General features: G+C 52.3%; 1 protein-coding gene across 1 annotated transcript; it reads right to left on the bottom strand.

The window, feature by feature from the left end:
• Positions 1 to 27,519, bottom strand: SLC43A1 (solute carrier family 43 member 1). Its single transcript, XM_008057799.2, has 14 exons — positions 27,317 to 27,519; positions 16,171 to 16,345; positions 16,004 to 16,059; positions 15,797 to 15,873; positions 13,285 to 13,377; positions 11,302 to 11,435; positions 10,005 to 10,183; positions 7,814 to 7,960; positions 7,687 to 7,722; positions 7,312 to 7,450; positions 5,264 to 5,405; positions 4,925 to 4,998; positions 1,566 to 1,689; positions 1 to 228 (listed from the first exon to the last, which is right to left on the bottom strand). The coding sequence occupies exons 1-14, from the start codon at positions 27,468 to 27,470 to the stop codon at positions 82 to 84; spliced, it is 1,677 nt and encodes a 558-aa protein (XP_008055990.1). The 5' UTR covers positions 27,471 to 27,519; the 3' UTR covers positions 1 to 81.
• Positions 27,520 to 27,766: the final 247 nt, after the last annotated feature.

Genomic DNA, 27,766 nt, shown 5'->3' with positions numbered 1-27,766 from the left:
TACAGGTAGAAAAGCCATTGGGTCATTCCCTCTGGTTGCTCGGGCCTTGGTGTGACCGTCGGGGTCCTTGGCCTTCGAAGTCTATGCAGTCACCTCCGGGCTGCTGAGAACCTTGAGGGGGCCTGTCCCGTTGGCAGCGTACTCCTTCTGGAGCCAGGAACGGTAGTAGAAGAGATAGCAAGGCAGCAGGAAACCCAGGAGCGAGAAGAGCAGGAGGCCCAGATTTACCTTTAAGACAAGGAGAGACGATCAGACTCCCGTCTGCCTGAATCATCTCAAGGACCTTCTCCCTACCCTCCCACAGAGAGGAGAAGACAGCCATTTTTGCCCCAGGGCCTGGGCCAGGATGACCCATGCAGCTGGCACTTCTGTGTCAGTCACTGTCCTACTAGTATGTCACTTGTTGTTCAGCAACCCTGCCAAGTGGCTGAGACGAGACCGCTCAGGTCTCGGCAGAGGCTGGCGGGTGCCCATAGGGCGTGGCACTCTCCGGGTAGGTATGAGGAAGGCCACGGTGCCATGGGAGTCTCATCTGGTTAGGTTGCTCCTGAAACGGGACCCTCTAGGCTGGCAACTCTGACTTCAGAGCTGTCACCCTGTGGCATCCCATTCAGAGTGGTGCGAGGAGGCTGTCAGGCAGTGCCAGGAGCTGGGAGGGACACCCTGGCGAAGGCCTAGAAGGCCCAGGACAGTGGTCCTCACATGGGCCCCGACTCGGTTCACATCCCACTCTGCGTACCTCACTGTGTTACTTTGGAACAAGGGATTGAAACGCTAAGTGCCTCCTCCTCAGGGCTGTTGTGGCAGAGATTTAAGCAAAGCAAGATAGGTATCATGCTTAGCTAGTAGTGAATATGAGGGAAGATGCTCAGTGAATAAGAGTGGTTATTTCATCACAGTTCTCGTCAGGGGAAGGTTTACTTGTGGCCAGCTCCACAGGGCAGATGCAAGACCAGCTTCGGGGAGACAGCTTGATGTAGGGAAACACCTTTCTAACAGGCGTGCAGCCTCATGCAGGATGGGAGCCCCACCACTAGGGGTATCTGAACTAACAGGAGAGGAACCCCCTTGCAGGAGTGCTGGAGAGAGGATTCCCACAAACTGGGTGGGACTGGATTGAACCAGTGGTTCCTGAACACAGGCCCAAGGGTCACGACTGGGCCACTTTACAAAGCACTCAGTGCCTATTCAAAAAAGACTCCTGGCCAGTTGGTGGTTCACACCTGTCACCTCAGCAAGCACTTTGAGAGGCCGAGGCAGAAAAGTCACTTGAGCCCAGGAGTTTGAGACCAGCCGTGGCAACATAGCGAGGGCCTGTCTCTACAAAAAATTTAAAAATTAGCCAAAAAAAAAACCAACCAAAAACAGACTCCTAGAGTCAAGCTGAAAGACACCGATTCAGTAGCAGGGTGGGGAGAGTGGGGGTGAACCATATTTCAACACTCTGTAGTTCCAAAAGGGCCGCCAGTTTGGGAACCCCCAAATGAGCAAGGAATTCTATCACATACAAGCACCTGCCCCTAGGAAAGGGGCTCCTGCTCTCCCCACACCACGCCCACTCTCACCCAGAAGGGCTCTCCTTTCAGGGGTCCCACCATAGCCATGAAGAGCGGCTGCTGCAGCAGGGCGAACACAGCACTAATGAGGGACTGCAGGCCCGTCAGCGTTCCGAAGTGATTAGATGGGAACCTGTCCACAAGAGGGGGGAGTATCAGGGGCGTGTGCCCCTCTGCAGCCCAGCCTAGCACTCCCCCCCAACCCCATCTGCTCTCCCAGACATGGCTTCCTCCCCATTGGCCAGGGAGGATGGTGCTTAAGAGTTCAGGCATGCTGGGGCGCAGTGGCTCACACCTGTCATCCCAGCACTTTGGGAGGCAGAGGCAAAAGGATTCCCTAAGTCCAGGGTTTGAGACAAGCCTGGGCAACTTGGTGAGACCTCATCTCTACAATAAATCAAAAAATTAGCCAGGTGTGGTGGCTCACACTTGTAGTTCCAGCTACCTGGAAGACTGAGGCGGAAGGATTGCCTGAGCCCAGCAGGTCGAGTCTGCAGTGGCCATGAGCGTGCCACTGCACTCCAGCCTGGGCGACAGTGAGACTCCGACTCAAAAATAAAAAAGAGTTCAGGTGTTTTTTGTGGGAGCTCTTTGGTCCCTGGCCTCGACGGTGTATGCCGTGCCTTCAAGTCCACTGAGCTGGGCTAGAAATCTTCCATCTGTGTGATTATAGCAAGTAGCTCAACCTCTCTGAGCCTCAGTTCCTCCAGGAATAACAGGTTAACACTAACCTCACGAGGCTGTTCACTTTATTCTTTCAACAAATACCTGTTGAGCTCTAGGTTTCGGGACTGCTCAAGGTACCGAGGCTAAAGCAATGAGCCAAACAGGAAGATCCCTGCCCTGGAGGAGGTGCTATTCTGATGGAGCAGGTGGTGGCCAGACAACAGGTGAGAGAGATAAACAATGTGTTAAGTCGGGATGGAGAAAAGTCAGGCAGAGGAGGGGGTGGGGTGTGGGTGGCAAGGGGGTTGCAGACAGGATGGACAGGGAAGGTCTCACTGAGAAGAGGACAGCAAGGGAAAGGGGAGCCCTGTGGATATCTAGAGAAGAATGTTCTAGAAACGGGAGTCATTAAGCGCAAAGGCCCCTGCGTTGGGTTTCTGAGGCACACGGTGGCTGCTGTGACTGAGGCAGAGAGATGAGAGTGAAGCAAGAGGGCATGAAGGTCCTGGGTCCGATCCTGTAGGGCCCTCCCTTTTGTGTGTGTGAGTCGGAGTCTCATTCTGTTGCCCAGGCTAGCGTGCAGTGGCACCATCACAGCTCACCACAGCCTGGACCTCCTGGGCTCAGGTGATCCTTCCGCCTTAGCTACCTGAGTAGCGGGGATTATAGGTGTGTACCACCATGCCCAGATAATTTTTTTCGTTTTTCTTTTGTAGAGATGAGGTCTCGCTATGTTGCCTAGGTTGGTCTCAAACTCCTGGACTCAAGCAGTCCTCCCGCCTTGGCCTCCCAAGGGATTACAGGCGTGAGACGCTGCACCCGGCCTTGCAGGGCCTTTTAGGCCATGGTAAAGCCTTTGGCTTTTACTCTGAGTGAGATGAGATGGGAAGCTATGGAGGGACGTGAAGAGACTTATGTTCAAACAGGTGATTCCAGTCCCTGTGTTAAAGATAGCCTGAGAGAGGGCCAGGGCAGGCCTGGGGAGGCTGCCACAAAAATCCAGGCTAGAGAGGATGGTGGCTTGGACCGGGTGGCAGCGATGGAGACGATGAGATGGGGTCAGACTGGGGTATGGGGAAGAGGGTAAGCTGGCAGCAAAGTTGATGAAAGTGGATTGGGAAGAAGAGAAGAATCTAAGACCCTGAGGTTTTGGCTTGAGCGGATGAAGGAAGTGGAGCTGCCCTCACAGAGACAGCTATAGTGGGATGACATCAGGGTGTAGTAGCTGGATGTGGTGACTCACACCTGTAAATCCCAGCATTTTGGGAGGCTGAGGCGGGAGGATTGCTTGAACCCAGGAGCTCAAGACCAGCCTGAGCAACATAGCGAGATCTCGTCTCTACAAAAATAATGCTTGTAATCCCAGCACTTTGGGAGGCCGAGGTGAGAGAACTGCCTGAGCTCAGGGGCTCAAGACTGGCCTGAGCAATATGGTGCTACAATAAATAAAAGAATCAAGCCAGGCTCGGTGGCTCAGCCTGTAATCCCGCGCCTTGGGAGGCTGAGGTGAGTGGATTGCCTGAGCCCACGGGTTCGAGACCCACCTGGGCAACTTGGTGAGACCGCATCTCTACAATAAATAAAAAATTAGCTGGGTGTGGTAGCGCGCGCCTGTAGTTCCGGCTACTTGGAAAGCTGAGGTGGAAAGATTGCCAGAGCCCAGCAGGTTGAGGCTACGGTGGCCGGGAGTGTGCCACTGCACTCCAGTCTGGGCGACAGAGTGAGACTACAACTCAAAAAAATATGAATAAATAAATAGATAAAAATAAAAGAATCAGCAGGACATGATGGCACATGCCTGTGGTTCCAGCTACTTGGAAGGCTGAAGCGGAAGGATCGCTTGAGCCCAGCAGGTCGAGGCTGTGGTGGCCATGAGTGTGCTACTGCATTCCAGTCTGGGCAACAGAGTGAGACTCCTACTCAAAAAAAAAAAAAAGTTTTTTTTAATTAGCTGAGTGTGGTGGCATGCACCTATAGTCCCAGCTACATGGGAGACTGAGGCAGAAGGATCGTCGAAGCCCAGGAGGTGGAGACTGTGGTGAGCTGTGATCATGCCACTGCCCTCCAGCCTGGGTAACAAAGTGAGACCCCCACGCTCAGAAAAATGAAAATAAAGAAATCAGGGAGTGGTAGACATGCACCCTGCCCTGTGCCTGCGGGGGAGGAAACATTTGACAATGGTTACAATTTTGTCCCATGTCACTGCATCACCCATGCAGGGGAGAGTCACTCGCAGTGCCTGGCAGCGGAAACTGGGAAAGAAAGGGAACCAGGCCGTTTAGCTTGAAGAAGTGAAGTTATACGTCAACCAAGACTGCCGCTGGGAAACTTCTTCAGGGTGGGCAGCGGGAGGGGGACGGCCACTCTGGGGGCCGTTCCAGACAGCAGACACAGGACCAAAGGGCCATCAAGCCATGCACGTACTTCGATTTCCGCTAAGGGAAGGCTTTCTGACAGTGGAGTCATCCTGCCGTGAGGTCTGCTGCCTGTGAGGACGTGAGCTACCCGTCACCAGAGGGACTCAGAGAGGGGCGTGGGCCAGACAGCCTCGAAGATCCCCACTGACTCAGATGTCAGCACTCAAGGGAGACAAGGGTTGGAGCAGTGCATTAGAGGGTGCCTGGGGTCCTTCCAGCTCCGCTCTGAGATCCTCTGGTTTTGGGGGGAAAGCTCAGAAAGGCAGTTTAGCCCAGCAGACTCACACTGCAGCGTAGAGGCCTCCACAGGCAGAGTGGAAGAAACCTCGGACCACGGTGTGCAGGACAAAGGTCACAAACTGAAACCAAAAAGAGCGAGTGAGGAGGTTAAGAGGGGGTGTCAAGGCAGGAGGAAGAGGGGGGAGGGCGAAGAGGAAAACGGGGCCTCACTGAGCCCGGGCACACATTCCCACCCCAGCCTATGGCAATTCTTCCTGGAGAACCCAGACAGTAGTCAGACCCAGGCCAGAGGACCAGAGCTGTGCTTCCCGGAAGGCAGGGGCAGGGAGAACCATCGGGAGGAGGCCCAGGAGGCAGGGACAGGGGAAGGCTGGACGTGGGTACCTGGACATGCAAGCTGTTGATGAGACAGGTGATGCCAAAACCCACAAGCAGGAAGTTGGTCAGGGTGAAGGCGTTGATGGCATTGGTGAGCTTCTGGATCTTGCAGTAGCGTGGCCGGATGGACTTGGTGGCAGCCTCATCCCTGAAGAGAATAGTGAGTCACTAGCCTCTGCCTCGACCTCCCCAGCACCTCCCTGGTCCTCAGCCTGACCCCTCCCGTTTCAGATGTGCCTTCGCTGTCAGGGTGGCAGAAAAGGCAGAAAACCGTGTCGCCTGGTCCGTGCTTCTCAAAATGGCTCCTCCACCCAATGACACAGCATCACTGGGGGGTTTTCTTAACATGTGGATCCATAGGTCTAACCTCAGACCTCAGAGCCTCAGGGCGAAGTCTGGGGATCTGCATTTGAACCAATAACCACCCCCCCTGCGTATTTCTCGTACACAGTGAAGTTTGAGAATGCAGAATGGGAAGGAAGGTGGAGTGGGAGCTCTCCCATCATCTCTCCTCAGAAGCCTCCAGGAAGGTATCTCTGCTCACTCGCCTGGACAAAAGCTGATGCCATCGTGGAAACGGTGGCTTGGCCCAACTGCCCAGCAAGCTCCTCTCTCTGGCATGATCTCATGGCCAGCCCAGGAGGGAGGTGAAGCAGCCCATCAGCCCTAGACAGAAGGGCCCCACTAGAGAATGCTGGCCATCGGCTGCAGAAGCAGAGGGTGGAGGAGGAAGGTTGGGTGCCAGGAAGGGAGTCATTGATTGTTCCTTCTGTCCTAGTCTACTCCCATCCTCTCAGGACAAATGGGGATTATTTGGATTAATGCAGAAAGAGCAAAAGCAGTTAGAACACCTGGGTTCAAGACCCAACAGTGGTCTCCAGCAAGTAAGACAACCCCCGGTGATCCCTGCCTCCTGGCATTCCCCTCTTTGTGTAGTCCCCTCCCACAATGCGCCAGGGCTACTGTGTGACCAATAGAATATGGCTGAAGTGATGGTACGCTACTTCTGAGGTTATATTATGATTATGTTATTGTCACACTGTTGCATCTGTCCTGGTCTCTCTCTCAGCTCTGCTGCTTAGGGGGAGGCCAACTGTTGTGTCCTAGGACAGGTCCATATGAGAGAACTGCAATGAAACAGATTACCCAGTCCCACTCAATTCTTCTGACCACTGCAGCCCTGGCTGACAGCTGACTTCAGTTTTATGAGAAACCTTGAGTCAGAATCACCCACCAAAGTCACTCCTGGATTCCTGACTCAGAATCTGTATGAGCTGGGCACGGTGGCACACACCTCTAATTCCAGCACTCTGGGAGGTGGAGGCAAGAAGATTGCTTGAGTCCAGGGATTCAAGACCAGCCTGGACAACTGGGTGAGACCTCAGCACTACGATAAATCAAAAAATTACCTGGGCCGTGGTGGCGTGCACCTGTGGTTCCAGCTACTTGGAAGGCTGAGGCAGAAGGATCACCTGAGCCCAGCAGGTCAAGGCTGCGGTGGCCATGAGCATGCCACTGCACTCCAGCCTGGGCATCAGAGTGAAACTCCTTCTCAAAAACAGAAAACGAAAAATATCTGTATGAGATGATCAATGTTTGGGGTAGATGTCAAGCTTTGGAGTAATTTGTTACACAGCGACAGATGTCTAATACACTGAGTCAACCTCTTCCTAGAGCTTAGGAAAGCTGCAGAGTGTACCCTTTGTAATGGGTTCTGGCACCTGCTACTAAAAGCTGTGTGTTCTTGGAGAGGTTACTTAACTGCAACTCCACATCTCAGCTTCCTCATCCACAAAATGAGGATATTAACGTACCTCCCTCAGAAAGCTGCTGTACAACTAAATAAGAAAGGCAAGTTGCCTGGTGTACAGTCAGCACTCAGTGTTAGTTAATGTCAAGCAAGCCATATCCCTTCTTAGCCTCAGTTTCTTCATCTGTCAAATGGAGGAAGAACCCTTGCTCTCCCGGGGCTCTCAGAAGAAAGAAATGAGATGCTGGTTGTAAAAGCAGAGCAAACGAGAAGCACCGTCTGACCACTTGCTGCCATGGATCACCTGGCTTTTCTGGGGGTGGTACCCTCGGCCGGGGCGTCCACACAGTCCTTGATCCGCCAGTCCATGATGTAGCCAATAAGGGGGCAGGTGAGAAGGCACAGCAGCTGCATGGCCCCAAAGATGGACGAGTAGAACCCAACTGGGCAGGATGGGAAGAGAGGTGGGGTCAGGAGTTGGCAAACAGGGAGCCAGCTGCCTAGTGGGCACTGCCCCCCACCCGGCGGCAGCCAGAGGGCGCCAAAATAGCCTTCCTCAGACACCCCAAAATGCCCAGGGTGACCAGGGTGGGCCCAGGCCCAGAGGAGTCCTGCCTCCCTGCAGAGTGGGCAGCAGCAGGGTTGGGTGTGGGCCACCACCTTGCTTTCATCTCCCTACCTGTCTCTGCCACCTTCTGTCTCTGTTCATCCGTCTCTGAGAGGGAGAGAAGGCACGATGAGGGGCGCTCAGCCAGGTGACCCTCCCCCGAGTTTCCCATGCCCCAGAAGCCTCAGCGGTGCCTCACCATGCTCCTGGCCACCGATCACGAGGTACTCTAGCATCTTGTTCATGGCGGCCATGTAGAAGATGACCCGCAGCTGGGTCATGCCCATGGTGAGAAGGCTCCACAGGAAAATGGGGGAGCAGAGGCTCTTGCGGAAGGGGACAGACCCTGGGGAGACAGAGGGGGGCACCCCTGAGCCCCAGACTTTCCTTTGCCCTCTGACTGTCCCAGCTCATGCCGTTCAGAGGGGGAGGGTCCGACACTATGTGACTTTTTTTTTTAATCCATCTCACTCTGTCGTCCAGGCTGGAGTGCAGTGGCACGCTCACGGACGCCGCAACCTTGACCTGCTGGGCTCAGGCGATCCTTCTGCCTCAGCCTTCCAAGTCGCTGGAACTACAGGCACACGCCACCATGCCCGGCTCATTTTTTGATTTATTGTAGAGGTGAGGTCTCACCGAATTGCCCAGGCTGGTTTCGAAGCCGCGGGCTCAGGCAATCCTCTCACCTCGGCCTCCCAAAGTGCTGGGATTATAGGCATGAGCCACCGTGCCCAGCCTTCACTGTCTGACTTTGCAGAAGACCTGGTTTCTTCAGATGGAAAGTATCAGACTCACTTGCCTCCACGTCCTTGCTGGCTCTATGACTCTCCACAGAACATTTTTAGGTGAACTCTGGGATGTATACCCTACGCTTTCTGTGGTAAAAATAACAGTGGCTCAAGCCTATAATCTCAGCACTTTGGGTGGCCGAGGGGAGAGGATTGCCTGAGCCCAGGGGTTCGAGACCAGCCTAGGCAACTTGGTGAGACTTCGTCTCTACAATAAACAAAAAAATAAGCCAGGGGTGATAATGTGCACCTGAGTTCCTGCTACTTGGAAGGCTGAGGCAGAAGGAGTACCTGAGCCCACAGGTCGAGGCTGAGGTGGCTGTGAGTGTGCCACTGCACTCCAGCCTGGATGACAGAGCGTGAGACTCTAACTCAAAAAAAAAAAAAAATTAACTCTGACACACTAGCACACTAGCTGCACAATTAACATGTATGATCCCATTTAATCAAGTTTTACAATAACCCTGTCCCTACTGCATTTTACAGGTGAGGAAACTGCAGCTCAGAAAGTTACATGACCAGCCCAAGCTCACAGCCCTCAACCACTCTGCCCTGCGGGTCGGCATTGGGGTAACCACCCTCATAACTGCACATGACTTTGCACTTTACAAAGAGCTTCTATGTCCATGGTGGCATTCAATCATCACAATTAACTTCAACATTAAGTACTATTAGTACTAGTTTAAGAGATGAGGAAGTCAAGGCCAGGCGTGGTGTCTCACACCTGTAATCATAGCACTTTGGGAGGCCAAGATGGGAGGATTGCTTGAGCCCAGGAGTTCAAGACCAGCTTAGGCAAAATAGTGAGACCTCCTCTTTACAAAAAAACAAAAAAAATCCCCAAATTAGCCAGGCATGGTAGCTTGCGCCTGTAGCCCCAGCTAACCTGTAGTCCCAACTACTTGAGAGGCTGAGGTGAAGGATCGCCTGAGCCCAGGAGGTCAAGGCTGCAGTGAGCCATGATTGTGCCACTGCACTCCAGCCTGGGCGACAGAGTGAGTTACTGACTCAAAAAAAAAAAGAAAGAAACCAGAGAGAGAGATGAGGAAGTCAAAAACAAGTTTAGGTGATCTATCCACGTCACACAGCCCATAACTGGAGAGCACAGCTCAAACCCCCATCTTCTGACTCCAATGAACTTCTTTTATTAACTATTAATCATGAAGCTGACAGTGCCCAGGGTCTCAGGTACCCTGGGAAGTGGCCCCGGCAGAAGGTGGGTGCAGCTCCCCCTGTGTCCAGCAGGGGACACCGGCCAGCCAGGCACTGGAAGCTCCCTGCCAGGGGGCTCGCTGGCCTGGCTGCATCTGAGGCAAGAGGTTCAGAGGTTGCAGGGGGCCCTGAGTAAACCCTGGCCCGGTTCTGGAACCCTTCCCTTCCTCCCTCCCTTCCCAGGATTCCAGCAGAGGGACCCCTGTATCTGAACTTCCCAGAGCTGTCTGAGCTTTGATTTCCCCATCTGTAAATGGATAGTACGTCCCACCTACCTCATGGGGTGCTATAAAGACTGAAGAGGAGTGAGAATAAATACTCAGACTTGAGTGCTCACTAAGCATGAGAACCCATCTTCCTGACTCCCAGGCACCTAGACCAGACACTCACTCTCAGGGAGGTTTTCCGAGGTGCCTCGAACATCCTGGGATGAGATGAAGGCGTCGGCCCCCTCCTCCAGGCTGGGGGCCTTCTGACTCAGCCGCTGGCCCACAATGGTCACGTGGGTGTAGAAGCGGTCGCCTGTCACCTTGTGGTCCAGGGCCAGTCCACTGAGCTTGATCTTCTTCCTGCCAGCGGCCAGGCCAGGGCATGTGGGAACCAGCCACACAGAGCCCACCCTCAACAGTCTACCAAGGTGCTGCCAAGCACGTTTTTGTTTTGTTATGTTTGAGTTGGAATCTCACTCTGTCGCCCAGGTTGGAGTGTCGTGGCACACTCACGGCCACTGCAGCCTCGACCTGCTGGGCTCAGACAATCCTTCCACCTCAGCCTTCCAGTTAGTTGAAACTACAGGCATGCACCATCACACCCGGCTAATTTTTTGATTTATTGTAGAGATGAGGTCTCACCAAGTTACCCAGACTGGTCTCGAACCCGTGGACTCAGGCAATCCTCTCACCTTGGCCTCCCAAAGTGTTGGGATTATAGGCGTGAGCCACAGCGCCCAGCCTGCTGAACACCTCTTTACCCAGCATTCCTGTGCCCGATGAGCTCCCTAACTCAGGGCTTCTGTCTGTTCCTCAGAAAACAGAATGAGAAGCAGATCAGCTGTTTTTCCCTTGGGCTGTTCCCATGTTCTTCTCAGTCTGTGGAATCAGACAGCCTGAGTCCAAGCTTCAATTCACCCTCCCCCTTTCAATGGCATGACCTTCAGAAAGTCACTTTCCCTGTACTTTTGTTATTAATCGAGTTAATAACAGAAGCTGCATCATATAGCTGTTTAAGAATAGTACAGGGCTAAGTACAGTTCTTGGCATCTAGTAGGCACTCAATCAATGTCCGTGATCATCAGCCTGGGTTCTTGGTTGTGAAGCATCGCCCCCGACCCCTGCTGAACTGATATGGGCCTGGGAAAAGTTGGCATTCAGGTTGCCCCACAAAAGGTGGGGTGCTTGATTATTTTGTACACCCCCATTTGAGTAGACGTGGCATCTGGTGCTATTGCTGGGGTGCTTCCTACTCTAATCTCCTCCAAACCCAAAATATAGTTACCACGTTTTGACCACCTGATATGTCCTGCCTCCATTACTTAAAAACACCCACGGGTAAGTAGGAACAGGGCCATTGTACAGATGAGAAAGCAGAGCCTTCTCTGACTCCAAAGTAGGTTGTGTCCATCATGTCACCACAGCCCTGGCCGCCCCCTCTGCAGCAGGGGGAGACCCTGCCCACTCCGGCCACTCACGTGTAATTGACTTCCTCAGGGGCGGGAAAGGCTTCGATGGGCCAGTTGAGGGCACAGTTCAGGAAAATGAGGCAGGCCAAGCCAGACCAGGTGAACATGATGACCACAAAGGCCACGCCAGCATCGTAGATCAGCTGTGGGAAGAAGGGCAGGCCCGTGGGGGAGGCTGCCGGGCCCCAGGCCCCACCAGACAGAGCCCAGGCCTCAGAGACCTTAAGGCAGGTCTGTTCCATCTCACTCCTTGTACCCAGTTTGCAGACGAGGAAACCAAGGACAGAAGATAAGAGTCAGGCCCGGGAGACCTGCCATTCCTCTTTCACCAGAGTCCCCGTGAGGTGTCAGAGAGTCCCCACAAAATGCTGAAGTTTAGGGCCACTTGCTCAAAATGAGATTTCATCAGCATCTTTAAAAGGCACATACATTTTGCCCAGGAATCCATAAACATTTATGTGTATTTTCACACAAAAATGTCCAATCCACAATATGTACAAAGGAAGATCAATCCTCTTGGTGGACCAGGCCTAACCATGTTGATCCTGCCCCTTCCTGGCACATTCCTTGGGGGAGAGGCAAACCCAGTCAGCTTAGGCCTATCTCACCTTTCACAGGTGCTCCCAGGTGCCTGCACTGGGGGGAAGTGGGGAAGGGGAAGGCTCTGTCCCAGGCCTCCTAGCCCCAGGAACAGGCAGGTTGTGAGTTAACGGGATTCTGTGTAGCGTGTCTGTCAGCCCCTCTGGTGGACGAAGTCTGATGCAGAGAGATGTCCTTCCTCAGGTCCTTTCCTTGCCCTTTGCCTGGGATGACTGATGTCTGCCCTCCCCTCAGGCTCCAGCCCAGAACATTACCTGGGAAAGCCTCCGCTTCTTTGCAGTCTTGGACCCTGAGGCTCTTTCCACTCTGTGGGCAGGACAGAGCTTCAAACAGCTACAACCCCAAATATGTGGGCATTCGATCTGGTTCCTCAAACTCTACTCCTTTAGTTGAAGAGCAGAGAGAACTGCCCACCCTCCATGGTCTATCAGAACAGCTGGTAGCACCCAGCCATGCCCACTCTCAGTCTCCTCCAAGAAGCTGAGCAAAAGTGCCCTCTAAATGAACAAACTGCCCACGGTAGAGGCTGAGGAGTGTATCGTGGCCTAATCAAAGGGTACTTTTGCCAGGCATGGTGGCTCATGCCTGTAGTGCTAGCACTTTGGGAGCCCAAGGCAAGAGGATGCTTGAGCCCAGGAGTTCAAGGCCATCCTGGGCAACATAACAAAAAATCAAAAAATTAGCCAGGCATGATGGCACATGTCTGTAGTCCAGGTTACTTGGGAGTCTGAGGTGGAAGGAATGCCTGAGCCCAGGAGGTCAAGGCTGCAGTGAGACCCACTGGGCTCCAGCCTGGGTGACAGAGTGAGACCCTGACTGAGAAAAATAAAGAAAAAAAGATGCTTGATATAACTTGAAAGAGAAGGAAACTGAAGCCCCCAGCTTGCCCAGAGCCAAAACTCAGGCCTCCTGCCTCCCAGGTCTACCAGGCTGCCCTGTCCAGTATCTCGCCTGGCATGAACTCGCCTTGTGACCTTGGACCAAGTCACCCAGGCTCTCCAGAAGGTGTGGAAAAAGAGGTGACCCCAAGGTTGGGCGAGGCCAGCGAGTCAGGGACCTTGAATGCATGTGAAGGTATTCCGTAGGTAAAGCAAAACCACGGAAGAGTTTTCAGCAGATGTGTGAGCTAGTTCTCCATCTAAGATCATTCTGGAAGTCATGCGACTGGATAGATTAGAAAGAACAGGGGCAGAGGGAGCCGCTGAGAAGCTCGTGTTGACCCAGGAGAGAGGAGGAAGCCTGCCCTGGGACAACGGTGAAGGAAGGAACGGCAACAGCCAGACCCTCGGGTCAGCACTGGCCACACTCACCCCGGCCCCCAGCTCTCATATCGAGGCAAAAAGAAAACCCAGCTGACCTCACGGACCCCGCCCCACTCACGTGGCTCCGTACCTTGATCCCCGGGAACGTGATGGCAGAAGAAGCATAGGAGCCGATCATGAGGGCCATGAATGTGGAGCGCAGGTTCCCAAACATGTTGGGCAGCTGAAGGGGGAGAGTGGCAGCATGAGCAGAGGGCACCCTGACCCACGCCCGGGGTCCCCGGTTCCAGCACAACCGTGCGGGAGACGCAACAGAAAAACCCAAGGCAAAATCGGTGTGTGGAATGACACTCCAACCCCCCTCCTACACACTCATAACGCACTTGAACTTCTGAAAGGCTCTCAGCAGGGCCCTCCAGGAGAAATTCTGTTAATTGCGCTTCACCCCAGGGTTTCCCATGTTGTTTGTTTGTTTTTATGGAGCCCCTGTATCATGTGGCCTCTAAACTATCCATGGAACAGGTGTTTAAGAAACACTGGTCTGCATTTTGGGAGGCTGAGATAAGAGGACTGCTTGATCCCAGGAGTTCGAGACCAGTGTGGGTAACACAGCAAAACCTTGTCTCTAAAAAACAAAAAAAAGAGAGACAAGAAGAAACACTGATCTAGTGCAACACATTTTAGATAAGAAATAAAGCCCAGAGAGGGAAAAAGGTGTGCTCAAGTTCCGAGCACATTAATGACTTTCTCCTCTGTTGTGTCCATGCCAGCCCTAGCCCAAGGATGTGACCATGGCTGATCCTGTACCAGGATGGTGGCTCTGAACCCTCTCGGTGGCTCCAAGTGTCCCAGTCCACAGCTTCTGTTGAATCAGGACAAGTCCTGGGAAGGGCCAGGGAGGTGAGGGTGGGGTAAGGGAGGGAGCAGGAGCTGCCCAGGGCTCCAGAGGGCACGGCTGTGACGTGCAGAGCGGCCCAGAACCCTCACCAGCGGAGAATTGATTGTGCGTTCTGCTCACTGGTCTGAGCCAGGCCCTCAGGGAAAGGGACGGCAAAGTCACGACGTCCTTTGCGCATGCGCACACCCCTCTGGCCCCACCACCCATCGCAGGTCACCAGAGCCCATAGCTGGGAAGGTCCTTAATGCCATACAAAGCATAAACCCCATTCAAAGCATAAACCCCCTCCGTGGAGGCGGAAACCGACGCTGTGAAGGAAGACCTCAAATGGCTCTAGGAAAGGTGTTCAAATAGAACTGAATCCCCTACCGAGTGGCTGAGGAAAGAGAGTGGAGCCAGGTTGGCCCCCACTGGGGCAGAGGCTTCCCTGACACTCTGTGTCTGTGAGGCATGCAGCCAAGGACGCCAGGGAAGGGTGCCAGGCCCTGGAGGGCGGCGGGGCCCCTCCCCGCAAGGGCCCGCAGGTGCTGTCTCTGCCCAGCACCGTGGGCAGGGCGAGGCCGGCCCGCCGGCCCCAGGCTGAAGGGCTGGACGCGAGGGCAGTGGCGGCAATGGCCGGTGCCAACAGCTGCCAGCTGCAGGACGCGGCACTGGGTGTCCCTGTCCCACCTAGCGCGCAGCCCGGGGGCGAGGCCTGCCAGAGGGCGGGGAGGGGGCGGGAGCGGAGCCGACCCCTGCCATTGGCTGGAGATTACAGGCAGCCGGAAGATTGTGGGAGGAGCCGCGGGCAAGCCCCACTCCGGGGCCAGGGCAGGGTCCGAGGTCAAGCCCCGCGCCCGCCCCGGGGAGAAGGGATTTAGAGTCCTGAGCCAAGCTGCACAGCGTGGAAAAAGGGCTGCGGAGAGGGGCGGGGAGAAAGGGATCCGCTTCCTTCCTTTGAGAGTTGTGAAATGTTCCCGGTTGGAATTAAGGGCGGCTGCTGGGGTGAGGTGAAATTCAGCCAAAAACACCCAGTTTGGCCGTCAGTCGGCTCTCATCCCCTCATCCGAGATAAACAGTCCAGAGCCAGCCCAGCTGGGAACCTTCTTCCCTCCCGCCCCCGACACACTCCTAAGCTTTTAACCCTTATAATCACTCACACACACAAATATATACACTTAGAGAAACGCGCACACATATGTAATAGGTCGAGCCATGTGCAAAAGCCATTTGTGTAGGTCACGCACGGCCACGTGTCAACAACTTCATACAGCTCAACCTAACACACTCACACAAACACACTCATACCCTTTCACGTGGACAGTGTCATCGTCCACTCTCTCTGTCCCACACTGCTCCCGCCTCCTCACTATCATATTACCCAGCTTTATTTTCTTCCCGGGACTTATGAACTCACGTAATGTATTAGGTTACTTGCTTATTGGGCTGTCTATCCACCTCATCCCCCAAATGTGAGCTCTGGGAAAGGAAGACATTCAGTCCTGTTTGTGCTGTAGCCCCAGTGCCTAGACCAGAGTCCAGGAGATATTCAGGGACTCTGTACACACGCCCACATGCACGCACATGTGCACACACGCATTAACATACACCCTGACACGCAGTCTCATCCACCACACACGCACAGCCTCACACCCACTCATGGCTGCCAGCTGCAGGGTTTCTCACACATGCGCTTGACCTGAGTCCACTGAGCCCCTCCCCCCTCAGGGGAGCCCTGCAGCCAGGCCAGGCCTGTCATACTCACAGTGAGTGAAGTGAATGTTAGGCAGATGCCACCAAAGCCATTCAGGGACAGCGCCAGGAATATCAACGGAGACAGAACTGGGAAGGGAGAGGGGGCAGATGAGGGCACTGGGGAGCTCTGGGAGGGCAAGGGCAGGAGCTGGGGTAAGTATTCGCTTTCATCCCACTCACTCTGGTCTTGTGGGGTCCGAAAGGCCAGACAGCTCACCTTCAGTGTCCCGAGAGGCCAGAGCCATGAGGGTGCAGGATGCAGCGAAGCAGGCGCTGTGGGGACACAGGGAGGGGGGTAAGGGTGGACCTGGGAGCACTCAGAGTCGAGCCTCCCCCTGCAGCAGGGTCGCCGCCCTCCGGCTCCCCCTAGCCCAGCCCCCTCACCTGCCAACCAGCCGCATGGGTCGGGGACCAAAGCGGTCCATGAGGATCCCCAGCGGCAGGGTGGTGGCACTGAGCACGAAGGAACCGATGGTGAAGCCCAGATTGAGCATCTCGTCCTGCCGGTCACAGCTCAGCCACCGCCGCTCAGCCTGGGTGGTGTTGGTGGCATTCTCAGCTGGGGAGGGGGAAGAGAGGGCTCAGCACAGGACGGCAGGAGCGGTCCAGGGTCAGGGCGGGGGTCTGCATTCGAATCTTGTGCCAGGCGACTTTGGGGGTGACCTAGAGTTACACCTGCTCTACCAGGACCGCTCATAGATCTGACCATGGGAGAGTCACGCAAACGCCCTACCCGAGGTCACTGTTAGCTCAGATGAGACAATGGACGTACAAGTATTTGCATGTTACAATATTCACTTCATGTCCAAGCTTAAGGAGTTGTGGACTCACCCCCCCCAACAGGAAGCACTTGTCAATCTAGGGGCGAAGACAGTGAGTGGTGCTCTAACGGCTGTAACAACAATTCACTTAAAACTGAGAGGACTGGCCAGGCTCAGTGGCTCAGCCTGTAACAAGGCACGTGGATTGCCTGAGCCCACGGGTTCGAAACTAACCTGGGCAACTTGGCGAGACCTCATCTCTACAATAAGTCAAAAATTAGCCGGGTGTGGTAGTGCACACCTGTAGTTCCGGCTACTTGGAAGGCTGAGGCCGAAGGATTGCTGGAGCCCAGCAGGTCGAAGCTGGGGTGGCAGTGAGCATGCAGCTGCGCCCCAGCCTGGGTGACAGAGTGAGACTCCAACTCAAAAAAAAAAAAAATTGAGAGGGCCCAGGCCTATAATCCCAGCACTTTGGGAGGCCAAGGCAAGAGTATTGCTTGAGGCTAGCTTAAGACCAGCCTAATAAACATAGTGAGATCTTGTCTCTAAAAAAAAAAAAAAAAAAAAAAATCCCCAAATTAGCTGGGCATGATGGCACACAACTTTAGTCCCAGCTACTGGGAAGGCTGAGGTGGGAGAATCGCCTGAGTCCAGGAGGTTGAGACTGTGGTGAGCCCATGATTGTGCCACTGCACTCCAGGCTGGGTGACAGAGTAAGACCTCGACTCAAAAAAGAAAAAGAAAAAACAAACAGAGAGGATGTTTTCTCTATAAATTATGGCTTTTTTTTCTTTTTTGAGTTGGAGTCTCACTCTGTCACCCAGACTGGAGTGCAGTGGCACACTCCCGGTCACCACAGCCTCGACCTGCTGGACTCTGGCAATCCTTCTGCCTCAGCCTTCCAAGTAGCTGGAACTACAGGCGCACGCTACCACGCTCAGCTAATTTTTTAAAAATTTATTGTAGACATGAGGTCTCGCCAAGTTGCCCAGGCAGGTCTCAAACACGCGGGCTCAGGCAATCCGCTCAGCCTCCCAAAGCATGGGATTACAGGCTTGAGCCACCGCACCCAGCCTAAATGAGGACATTTTTATAAACTAGGAATAGCTAGCAGTTATTGAGCACTTAACTGTTCCAGGCACCATTCTAATCAGTCACTGTATTAACTCATAACAGCCCCCAAGAGTCCATTAATAAAGTGTCCCCATTCTCCAGGTGATGAAGTTGAGTCACAGAATCGGGACCATGACACTGCCCTCCAGCACCCTTGGGAGTCTGCCTGGAGAGCTCGGGAGTCTGCCTGGAGAGCTCCTCCTTAGAGTAAACTGCCGACTTGAGTTGGGACAAGTTAGGGAGAGAGGCGAGTGGTAGGGACAAAGGGAGACTCCACTTTCCTCAGTGCTCAGTGAGTCAGAGGCAGCTGTCCCAGGGCCTCCAATTTGTCACTAAGCAGCATTGCCAAGGGCAAACACAGGTGCACCTGGGAAGCAGAGAGCCCAGTATCTGGATTCCCATGACCAGCCTTACCAGCTGTGCAACCTTGGACAAGTAACTTCCTTTCTGGAAGACTCAGACCCCTTGTCTGTAAACAGGAACAGAGAAGGCCCAACCCACAGGCTTCTCCTAGGAAGAATCACCAGAAGACAAGAGCTTTACAGGGTGCCTAGTCCAGGTGCTCTTGAGGTCACTGATAGAGGGGTTGCTCACAGCCCTTGGTGGCGGGTCACAGTGTGGTGAGCACATACGAGGTAGGACCCAAAAACCCTGGAATTATTTATCAAAAACTGTGTATTTATTCTCACATGTTTAAACTTCAGTCACCTTCAAAGTATTCTTCATTTGATGCAATACACCTATAAAGATGCTTTTCCCACTACTCCTGTTTTTTAACTGGTTCCATTTAGATGCCTTTTAGGGCTTCTGCCTTTTTTTGTTTCACTTCTTCCACACTTACAAAACATTTTCCTTTGAGGACTTTTTTCATCCAGGAAACAAAAAAAAAAGTTGCTTGGGGAGAGATCCAGTGAATAGGGAGGGTGGGATATGGGAGTCACGCCGTTTGGGGTCAAAAACTGCTGAGCACTCAGCATGGTGTGGGCAGGTGCGCTCGTAAACCACCCATCATAAATGGACAAACAAGTTGACAGAATCTCCAAAAAAAACTCACTGAAGCCGAATGCAGCCTCTCACAAAAATGCTAGCTGGTGCACGGATGCTCATGGGCTCCTAGAACACTTACCTAGTAGGGGAAGCTTGTATTACAAGGAGACCCACTCCCCCCCCAAAATTCTGGGTTTTGGGGGGGTCCCCCTTTATATTATAGGAGCTGGGGAACCCATAGTGAATGAGACTGGAAGCTCTTAGTTCTCATGGGACTTACTTAGATAATACAGAAGAAAATGGATTTAGAGTCACAGGTGCCGTGAAGAGAACAGAACCAGGATGAGACAGTGCCTAGATGCTGGGAGCATGGAGACATATGCCCCCAAGGATGACAGTAACTCCTGACTTCAGGGATCTGAAGGCACACAGGCAGCAGGAGGGTAAAGCATCTATGTGTTAACATAAGGAAGAACACAAAGAATAATCAGATAAAGACAATCAGGGAAGGAACCGCCCCAGGAAATGGGGAGTGCCCATCCCTCCCAGCTGCCAAGGAGGCTGGGGAAAGCTCCTAGGCACCTGGAGGAAGCGGTTAGGGGTTAGACCACACAGCCTGTGGGGTTCAGGCTAGCCCAGGAGTTCAGTGATCTTTATGCTCACTGTTCATTTCTCCGCCAGCTTTGCACTGGTTTATTCATTCTACACACATGTATTGGATACTTACTGGATGCCAGCACAGCTTTGGGACAACAGATAAAGGAAGAAGGAAAAAAAAGATTTAGGCCAGAGAGGGCACATCACTGGCTGGTATTGGCCCCCACTCATGTTTTTGCTTGGCTAGCAGTATTGACCCTTACCTAATGTTGTAAACTTTAATTGTGTGCCAGTTTAATGTCGGGGATATCACATCAAAATTCATACTTTTGGCTTCTCTTTAAAAAGTCAGAAGAAGCCGGGCTCGGTGGTTCAGCCTGTAATCCCGCACCTTTGGGAGGCTGAGCTGAGTGGATTGCCTGAGCCCGCGGGTTCGAGACCCGCCTGGGCAGTGAGACCTCATCTCTACAAAAAATCAAAAAATCAGCCGGGTGTGGTAGCGCATGCCTGTAATTCCGGCTACTCGGAAGGCTGAGGCAGAAGGATCGCCGGAGCCCAGCAGGTCGAGGCTGCGGTGGCCGGGAGCGGCCACTGCACTCCAGTCTGGGCGACAGAGTGAGACTCCAACTCAAAAAAAAAAAAAAAAGTCAGATCTGGTCATTACTAGCTGAGCAGAGGCCACCCCTTTCTACCAGGGTTTGCCTTCTCAAGGTCACACAAGTCCTTTCTTCTAACTCCCAGACATTTTTTATCCTACACCACTCAGCTTTACTTTATTATCAACCTGCCTGGCCCCAGGTGACATTTGAATTTGCAGTCCCTGGATCAGACACTTCCTGCTCCTAAGTCTTTCACAGTCAAGTGACAATTTCCCTCAAATCCCTTTAGCTTGCAATAAGTCAACAGTTACTTTGTGTCAGGCTTTCTCCTACTGAGTCCCACTGAATTCTTACAAAAGTGAATACAGTGGCTCCCATTTTATAAGTGATGAGGTTCCAAGAAGCAAAACCAACTCACAGTTTACCAGCTTTTTTCTGAGTTGGAGTCTCACTCTGTCTCAGGCTGGAGTGCAATGCCATGCTCATGGCTACCGCAGCCTTGACCTGTGGGACTCAGGCGATCCTTCCACCTCAGCCTTCCAAGCAGCTGGAACTACAGGCACGCGCCACCACGCCTGGGTAGTTTTTTGATTTATTGTAGAGATGAGGTCACGCCAAGTTGCCCAGCCTGGTCTCAAACCCATGGGCTCAGGCAATCCTCTCACCTCCAACCTCCCAAAGTGCTGGGATTACAGGTGTGAGCCACCGCACCCAGCTTACATGTATGTATTAGAAACATATATAATACGTGTGTGTGTTTGTGTGTGTATAATATCAAACCCAAGATTCCAAGAACATTGCACTGTAGAATGAGGTTAATTTTCTTTCTTTTTTATTTTATTTTATATAAAAGAAGTTCTTAGCCGGGCTCGGTAGCTCAGCCTATAAATCCCAGTGCTTTGGGAGGCTGAGGTGAGTGGATTGCCTGAGCCCACGGGTTTGAGACCTGCCTGGGCAACTTGGCGAGACCTCATCTCTACAATAAGTCAAAAATTAGCAGGGCGTGGTAGTGCACGCCTGTAGTTCCAGTTATCTGGAAGGCTGAGGCGGAAGGATCTCCGGAGACCAGCAGGTCGAGGCTGCGGTGGCCGGGAGCGTGCCACTGAACTCCAGTCTGGATGACAGAGTGAGACTTCAACTCCAAAAACAACAAAAAAAGAAGTTCTTGCTATGTTGCTCAGGCTAGTGTCCAGCTCCTGGGCTGAAGTGATCCTCCTGCCTTGGTCTCCCAAAGTGCTGCAGCCATGAGCCAATGCGTCCAGCTTTTTTTTGAGACAGATTTCACTCTGTCACCCAAGCTGAAGTGCGGTGGCATGATCATGCTTCACCGCAGCCTCGAACTCCTGGGCTCAAGTCATCCTGCTGCCTCAGCCTCCTGAGTAGCTAGAACTACAGGTGTGTGCCATCATGCCGGGCTACTTTTTCTATTTTTTATAGACACGGGGTCTCACTTTGTTGCCTGGGCTGGTCTCAAACTCCCACTTTGACCTCCCACAGTGCTAAGATTTCAGGTATGAGCCACCATGCCGGATCAATTTTCTTTTCTTTTTAAAAAGTAGATTGATTAAAAATGAATTATTAGAAAATGGCAGGCCCTATCGCAACTACAGAAATGGTAAAATTCTGCAAGTAGACTGCCAATGACTAGGTCTGGGAAAATGGGAGTCTGACAGAGGTTCAAATCCTTACCCCACTAGCTGTGCTGCTGAAACTCTCTGAGGCTCCATTATCCTAGCTGGAAAATGGGGACAGTGGCCACGTGGGAGGCTGGCTCCAAGGACTGCCACACATGCACACTCAGCAAACACACAATGATTCCATTTTCTCTGTCTACCTGATCAATGTTCCCTTCCTAACCTCCTGACGCTTCACTTTCCTGCTGTTGATATGGTGACATTTACGAAAAGCACCTTAGGATAGCAGTCCAGCTGGTGTCTTACCTATGGCTGGACATCCTCTGAGCCACTGGAGGTCGGGGACGTCTACATTAGTCCCACAAGGCCCAGGAGAAAGGTTCTGGTGTTCTATCTGAAGCTGAATCTTTTTTTTTGAGTTGGAGTCTCACTCTGTCACCCAGACTGGAGTGCAGCAGCCGCTCCTGGCCACCGCAGCCTCGACCTGCTGGGCTCTGGCGATCCTTCCACCTCAGCCTTCCGAGTAGCCGGAATTACAGGCATGCACTACCACGCCTGGCTGATTTTTTGATTTATTGTAGAGATGAGGTCTCGCTGCCCAGGCAGGTCTCGAACCCACGGGCTCAGGCAATCCACTCACCTCAGCCTCCCAAAGACGCAGGATTACAGGCTGACCTGGCTGAAGCTGAATCTTTACTCCGCTTTTAATTTAATAGCTGTGTGACCTTGGGCAAGTTACTCAGCATCTCTGAGCTTCAGGTTTCTCTTCTATAAAAGGGGTTAATGATACCTATATCACAGTTTTGTGGTGCAGACTAATGATCTAACCAACAAATAGCAAATGTTTAAAGAACTTTGGTGACTGTTTTATTACTTGGTCACTTATGCTGGATACACGACGGTGTGATACATTGAACAGCTCCTGCCTAAATTCTGAGTAACAGCACCTCAGCTATGATATACCTAAAGGTAGATCAGTCACCCACCTCAGAAAGGGAGCAGAAAACACTGAGAAGACAGAGGGTGTGGTAAGGGAACCCAAAGCTGGCACTAACGAAGACCTCGGTAATAAGTTCCACATTTGTTGAGCTCTTGAAATATTTGTTAAATGACATAATTTGAGCCTGACACCACTGCTCTATGGCAGGAAGACTGACAATTGTCCGCTCTGTTCTACAGACTTGGAAAGAAATGGAGACCCAGAGAGGATAAGTGACTCATCTAAGGCCACACAGCAAATGATGGCCAAGCTGGTCTGAACATAGGAACAACACCATCTGTAGACTGAAATTTTGCCTGCTAGCTCTCATGCCATTTTCACAAGAGTCCATGAGGTAGGGATTATTGGTTTCATTTTACTTATTGGATAACTGAGATATCAAGTTAAATAACTGGCCCATCACAGTACTGGAAGTCATGCGGGTTGCCTCTTTCTGCATGCTACGGGGACACTGATCACTGGTCTGAGACTGTGTTCCTGAGACACTACAGAGGGAAACTGAGACCCACAATTAATGGGGCTTCAAGAAGCAGAACGTGGGCATTTTTGATTAGGCAGCATAACTGAAGCAGACCAGGAATACACCCCCAGTCCGCCTGACAGTCTCAAGGATTTAGGCTGGAGTCCCTTGAAGGGAAGAGACGTGAGGGAAGAGGCATGTCGCACTCTGCTTTCCAAGAGTGGGCAGATAAGCTCTGAGAGAAGGAAAGGTCACGTTGGTTACCTCTAGTGATCCCTAGCAGCCTGGCTTAGAAGCACACCCACTTCTGGGCAACTGAAAACCCCAGGTGGAGCCCCCTCACATCATATACCAAAACTAACTCAAAATGAGTCAAGGATCTAAAATATAAGAGCTAAAACTATGCAACTCTAAGAAAACACAGGTGTACAATTTGATGACCTGAGATTAAGCAATGGTTCCTTAAACTTGATACCAAGACAAAGTGGCAAAAGAAAAAAGCAATAAATTAGACTTTATCAATACTCAAAATTGTGCACCAAAGGACACCATGGAGAAAGTGAAAAGACAACCCACGGTGGAAGAAAAATCGTGCAAATCATATGTTTGAAAAGGGACTTGTATCTAGAATACAAAGAACTCTTGCAACTCAAAAATAAGAAGACAACCTGGCCGGGTACAGTGGCTTAAGACTGTAATCCCAGCACTTTGGAAGGTCGAGGTGAGAGGATTGCCTGAGCCCACGGGTTTGAGACTAGCCTGGGCAACTTGGCGAGACCTCGTCTCTACAATAAATCAAAAAATTAGCCAGGCGTGGTGGCATTCGCCTGTAGTCCCAGCTGCTTGGAAGGCTGAGGTGGAAGGATCGCCTGAGCTCAGCAGGTTGGGGATGCGGTAGCCGTGAGTGTGCCACTGCACTCCAGCCTGGGCAACAGAGTAAGACTCCAACTCAAAAAAAAAAAAAAAAAGGGAAGAAGAAGAAGAAGAAAAAGTCAACCTGATTTAAAATTGGGCAAAGGAATCCAAACAGACATTTCTCCAAAGAGATACCAATGGCCACTAAGCACATGGAAAACAACTAGACAGCATTAGCCACCAAGGAAATGCAAATCAAAATCACTAAAAGAAACCACCTTACATCCCCTAGCATGGCTCTAATAAAAAAGACTGGCAAAAACAAATGTTGAGAACATGGAAAATGGAACCCTCATCAATGCTGATGGGAATGTTAAAACAGGCTGGGTGCAGTGGCCCACGCCTGTAATCCCAGCACTTTGGGAGGCAGAGGCCAGAGGATTGCCTGAGCCCAAGAGTTCGAGACCAACCCAGGCAACTTGGCAAGACCTCGTCTCAACAATAAAATTTTTTTTAAAAAGTAGCCAGGCATAGCCGGGCTCGGTGGCTCAGCCTGTAATCCGGCGCCTTTGGGAGGCTGAGGTGAGTGGATTGCCTGAGCCCGTGGGTTCAAGACCCGCCTGGGCAGCGAGACCTCATCTCTACAATAAATCAAAAAATCAGCCGGGCGTGGTAGCGCATGCCTGTAATTCCGGCTACTCGGAAGGCTGAGGTAGAAGGATTGCCAAAGTCCAGCAGGTCGAGGCTGCGGTGGCCAGGAGCGGCCACTGCACTCCAGACTGGGCTACAGAGTGAGACTCCAACTCAAAAAAAAAACCCCCAAAAACAAAAAAAACCCAGCATAGTCACTTTGGAAAATAATCTGGGCAGCTCCTCAAAATATTAAACATAGCTACCCTTATTCTGCTCCCAGACATATACCTAAGAAAGATGAAAATTTATGTCCATATAAAACTTGTCTATGTTTGTTCACAGCACCACTATTCATAACAACCAAAAAGTGGAAATAACCCAAATGCTCATCAGTTGACAAATGGATAAATAAAATGCGCAGTAAAAAGAAGTTCTGGGCACGGTGGCTCACACCCATAATCACGCAGTTTGGGAGGCTGAGGCAAGAGGATTGCTTGAGCCTAGGAGTTTGAGATCAGCCTAGGCAACACAGCAAGACCTCTTTCCACAAAAAAACTTTAAAAAATTAGCTGGGTGTGGTGTGCACGCCTGTAGTCCTAGCTACTTGGGAGGCTGAGATAGAAAGATCGCCTGAGCCCATAAGGTCAAGCTGTGGTGAGCCATGATGATCATGCTACTGCACTCCAGAGCAAGACTTTGACAGAGAGACAGAGAGAGAGACAGAGAGAGAGAGAGAGAGAAACTCCCGATGAATGCTCCAAGGATGAACCTTGAAAACATTATGCTAAGTGAAAGAAGTCAATCACAAAAGATCATATATTATATTAGACTCCATTTATATGAAATGTTCAGAATAGATACATCTAACTTTTTTTGTTATAGGCAAACCTATACAGAAAGTAGACAGCGGTTGCCTAGTGCCTGGGGCTAGAGAGAGGGGTGAGGGGAGTGGGTACTGGTCATTACTTTGGGGGGCAGATAAGCTCTGAGAGAAGTGGTGTGGTGATGGTTGCACAACTCTGAACATACTAAAAACCATTAAACTGTATACTTTAAGGTATGTGAATTGTATCTGCATAAAGCTGCTCTACATTATTATTATTTTTAAAGCACAGGTGGAGAGATGGATCCTCAGAAGGAAAGCAGAAGTTTCTGGGGTGATAGAAATATTCTAAATATTGATTCTGTGATGATTACTGAGGTGTAGAAGTTTGTCAATCCTCATCAAACTATATGATGTAAATTAATTTTCAGTAAAGTTGATATAAAAAAAAACATCACCGCCAGGTGAGTGGCTCATGCCTGTCATCACAGCACCTTAGGAGCCCAGGAATTCAAGACTAGCTTGGGAAAAATATTGAGACGTTGTCGCCACCAAAAATTTTTTTTTAAAGTATCCAGGCGTGGTGGTTCGCGCCCGTAGTCCCAGCTCAGAGGCTAAGGCAGAAGGACTGCCCGAGCCCAGGAGTTTGAGGCTGCAGTGAGCCAGAATCATCTGCTACACTCCAGCCTGGGCAAAAAAAGACCCTCAACTCCAACAAAACAAAACAAAACAAAAACACCACCCCCACCAGGCGGAGAAGGCAGGAAGAAACTACCCAATGGGCAGTGGCAGGTATCGAGGCTACTCAGTGGCAAAAAGCAGGCAGGTTATCTCGTCTCCAGGGTCAACTCAGAGGGGACTCAGGCATCACATGACCTAGTGCCCCTTCACTTGCTTCTCGAAGCCACCTTGGACCACCTATCATTTCTCCCCAGGCCTTCTCCTCACGACCCACCCTGCCATCCCAGGCCAGCTGCCAATGCCACCTCCTCCAGCCCTTATCGCCTTACAATCGGGGCCAGGAGGCAAGGGCAGGCTGCCATTCCTCGTGCCACTTGCTGCTTCTTAACAGATAACCCTGACTGGGTGGGGCAGCCCCCAGGGTGGAGCAGCACCACTCAGAGCAGACCTCAAGCCCTCCTCACCTCCACCCCAAAGCCTTCGGTTGGGTAGAGAACCCAGAAGGACACTGATATTTCTCCAGCACTGTGGACCCTCACAGCACTCCCATGGGATAGGTATTAGTATTCGTCCCATTCTGCAGAGCAGGCCACCAGAGCTCAGTGTTGAAGGAATTCACTCATGTCACCAGCTGGTCAAAGAGTGTGGAAGCTGGGATTCCAGGTTCCAGTTCAAGCTGGCCTTTCTTCCAATGAAGAGGGCCAAACTCTGCATCCACTTCAGCTCCTTAGGCGGAACCTGTTAGTACATCACTGTCCTTCCCAGAAAAGGAAGATACCCCTCAGATACAAGTCCCAGACACCCAAGGGAGATTTCCCAAGGCAGCTGCAGACAGCCAGTGCCTGGTTACTGCTCCCTAGGAGTGTGAGGAGTGCCCTGGGCCGCTTTTCCAAGGCCATGGTGACTGAAATGGAAAAACAGGGACCCTCCACAATGCCTGTCCAGGAGGAAACAGGCGATTTGTGCAAACAGGTGATTTGAAAACCTGGAGGGTTCCAGATCTGCAAAGGGAAGAATGTGGCCACACTCCACTTCGTGCAGTGGGTTCTCCTGGGTCTTGTTAAGCTTTGCAACAGCCCTAAGAACTTCCTCATCCAGCTAGGTGCAGGCTGTTTCTTCACAGAGCTCCAGTCCGGAGGCTCTCAGAGGCCCAGGATGGGGATGCCAGGTGGGATACCTGGCATTCAGTGGCCGCTGGATTGGATCCATGGGGTAGTGTGGGCAGAATGCCACTCATTGCCTCGATGAAGTGTGAGGCTGACCAACTCCCGGCCCAATGCTGCGTTTTGAGCGGGCTCTGTCCACCCCGCCACTGGTCCCTTTTCCGACTTCTACCTCTCTGCTCTGGTGTCCCTGCCGCAGCCCACCCGCGGGTTCTCAGGATTACCTAGGCACAGGCTGGAGTAGAAGCCCTCCTTCTTTAGCATGATCAGCAGGGAGCCCCATCCCAGGAGCACGGCGGAGAAGAAGAGGTTCTCCAGCACGGCGGTGCAGGCCATCCACCAGCGCCTCCGGTATGCCTGCTGCAGCGTGGGGGCCATGCTGGCCGCGAGCCTGCACAGGAACAGGGCGCTGAGCGAAGGGGCCCCCAGCAGCCCGTGGGAAGGGTGCTGCATCATGGTGGCTCCTGAGACCCCTCGGACCCACCCGCGAGGGGGCCTTCATGGAGGCCGCGTGGAGCCCTGGGCTTCCCAGCTGGTGCCACCGAGCGGGCTCCGCGCGCACTGGCAGTGCCAGGGCGCACGCCGCGCTGGGCTCCCGCCGGGCCACTATCAGAGACAAGGAAGGTCCTGTCTGCGCGCTGCAGCTTCCTGGCGCGCTGCGGGGCTCTCCCACC

This window comes from Carlito syrichta, unplaced genomic scaffold (assembly GCF_000164805.1).
Source record: "Carlito syrichta isolate Samal-C Ts95f unplaced genomic scaffold, Tarsius_syrichta-2.0.1 Scaffold88020, whole genome shotgun sequence".
Taxonomy (NCBI): Eukaryota; Metazoa; Chordata; class Mammalia; order Primates; family Tarsiidae; genus Carlito; species Carlito syrichta.
The sequence above is the reverse complement of the archived record's forward strand: the minus strand, read 5'-3'. Positions and strand labels throughout refer to the sequence as shown.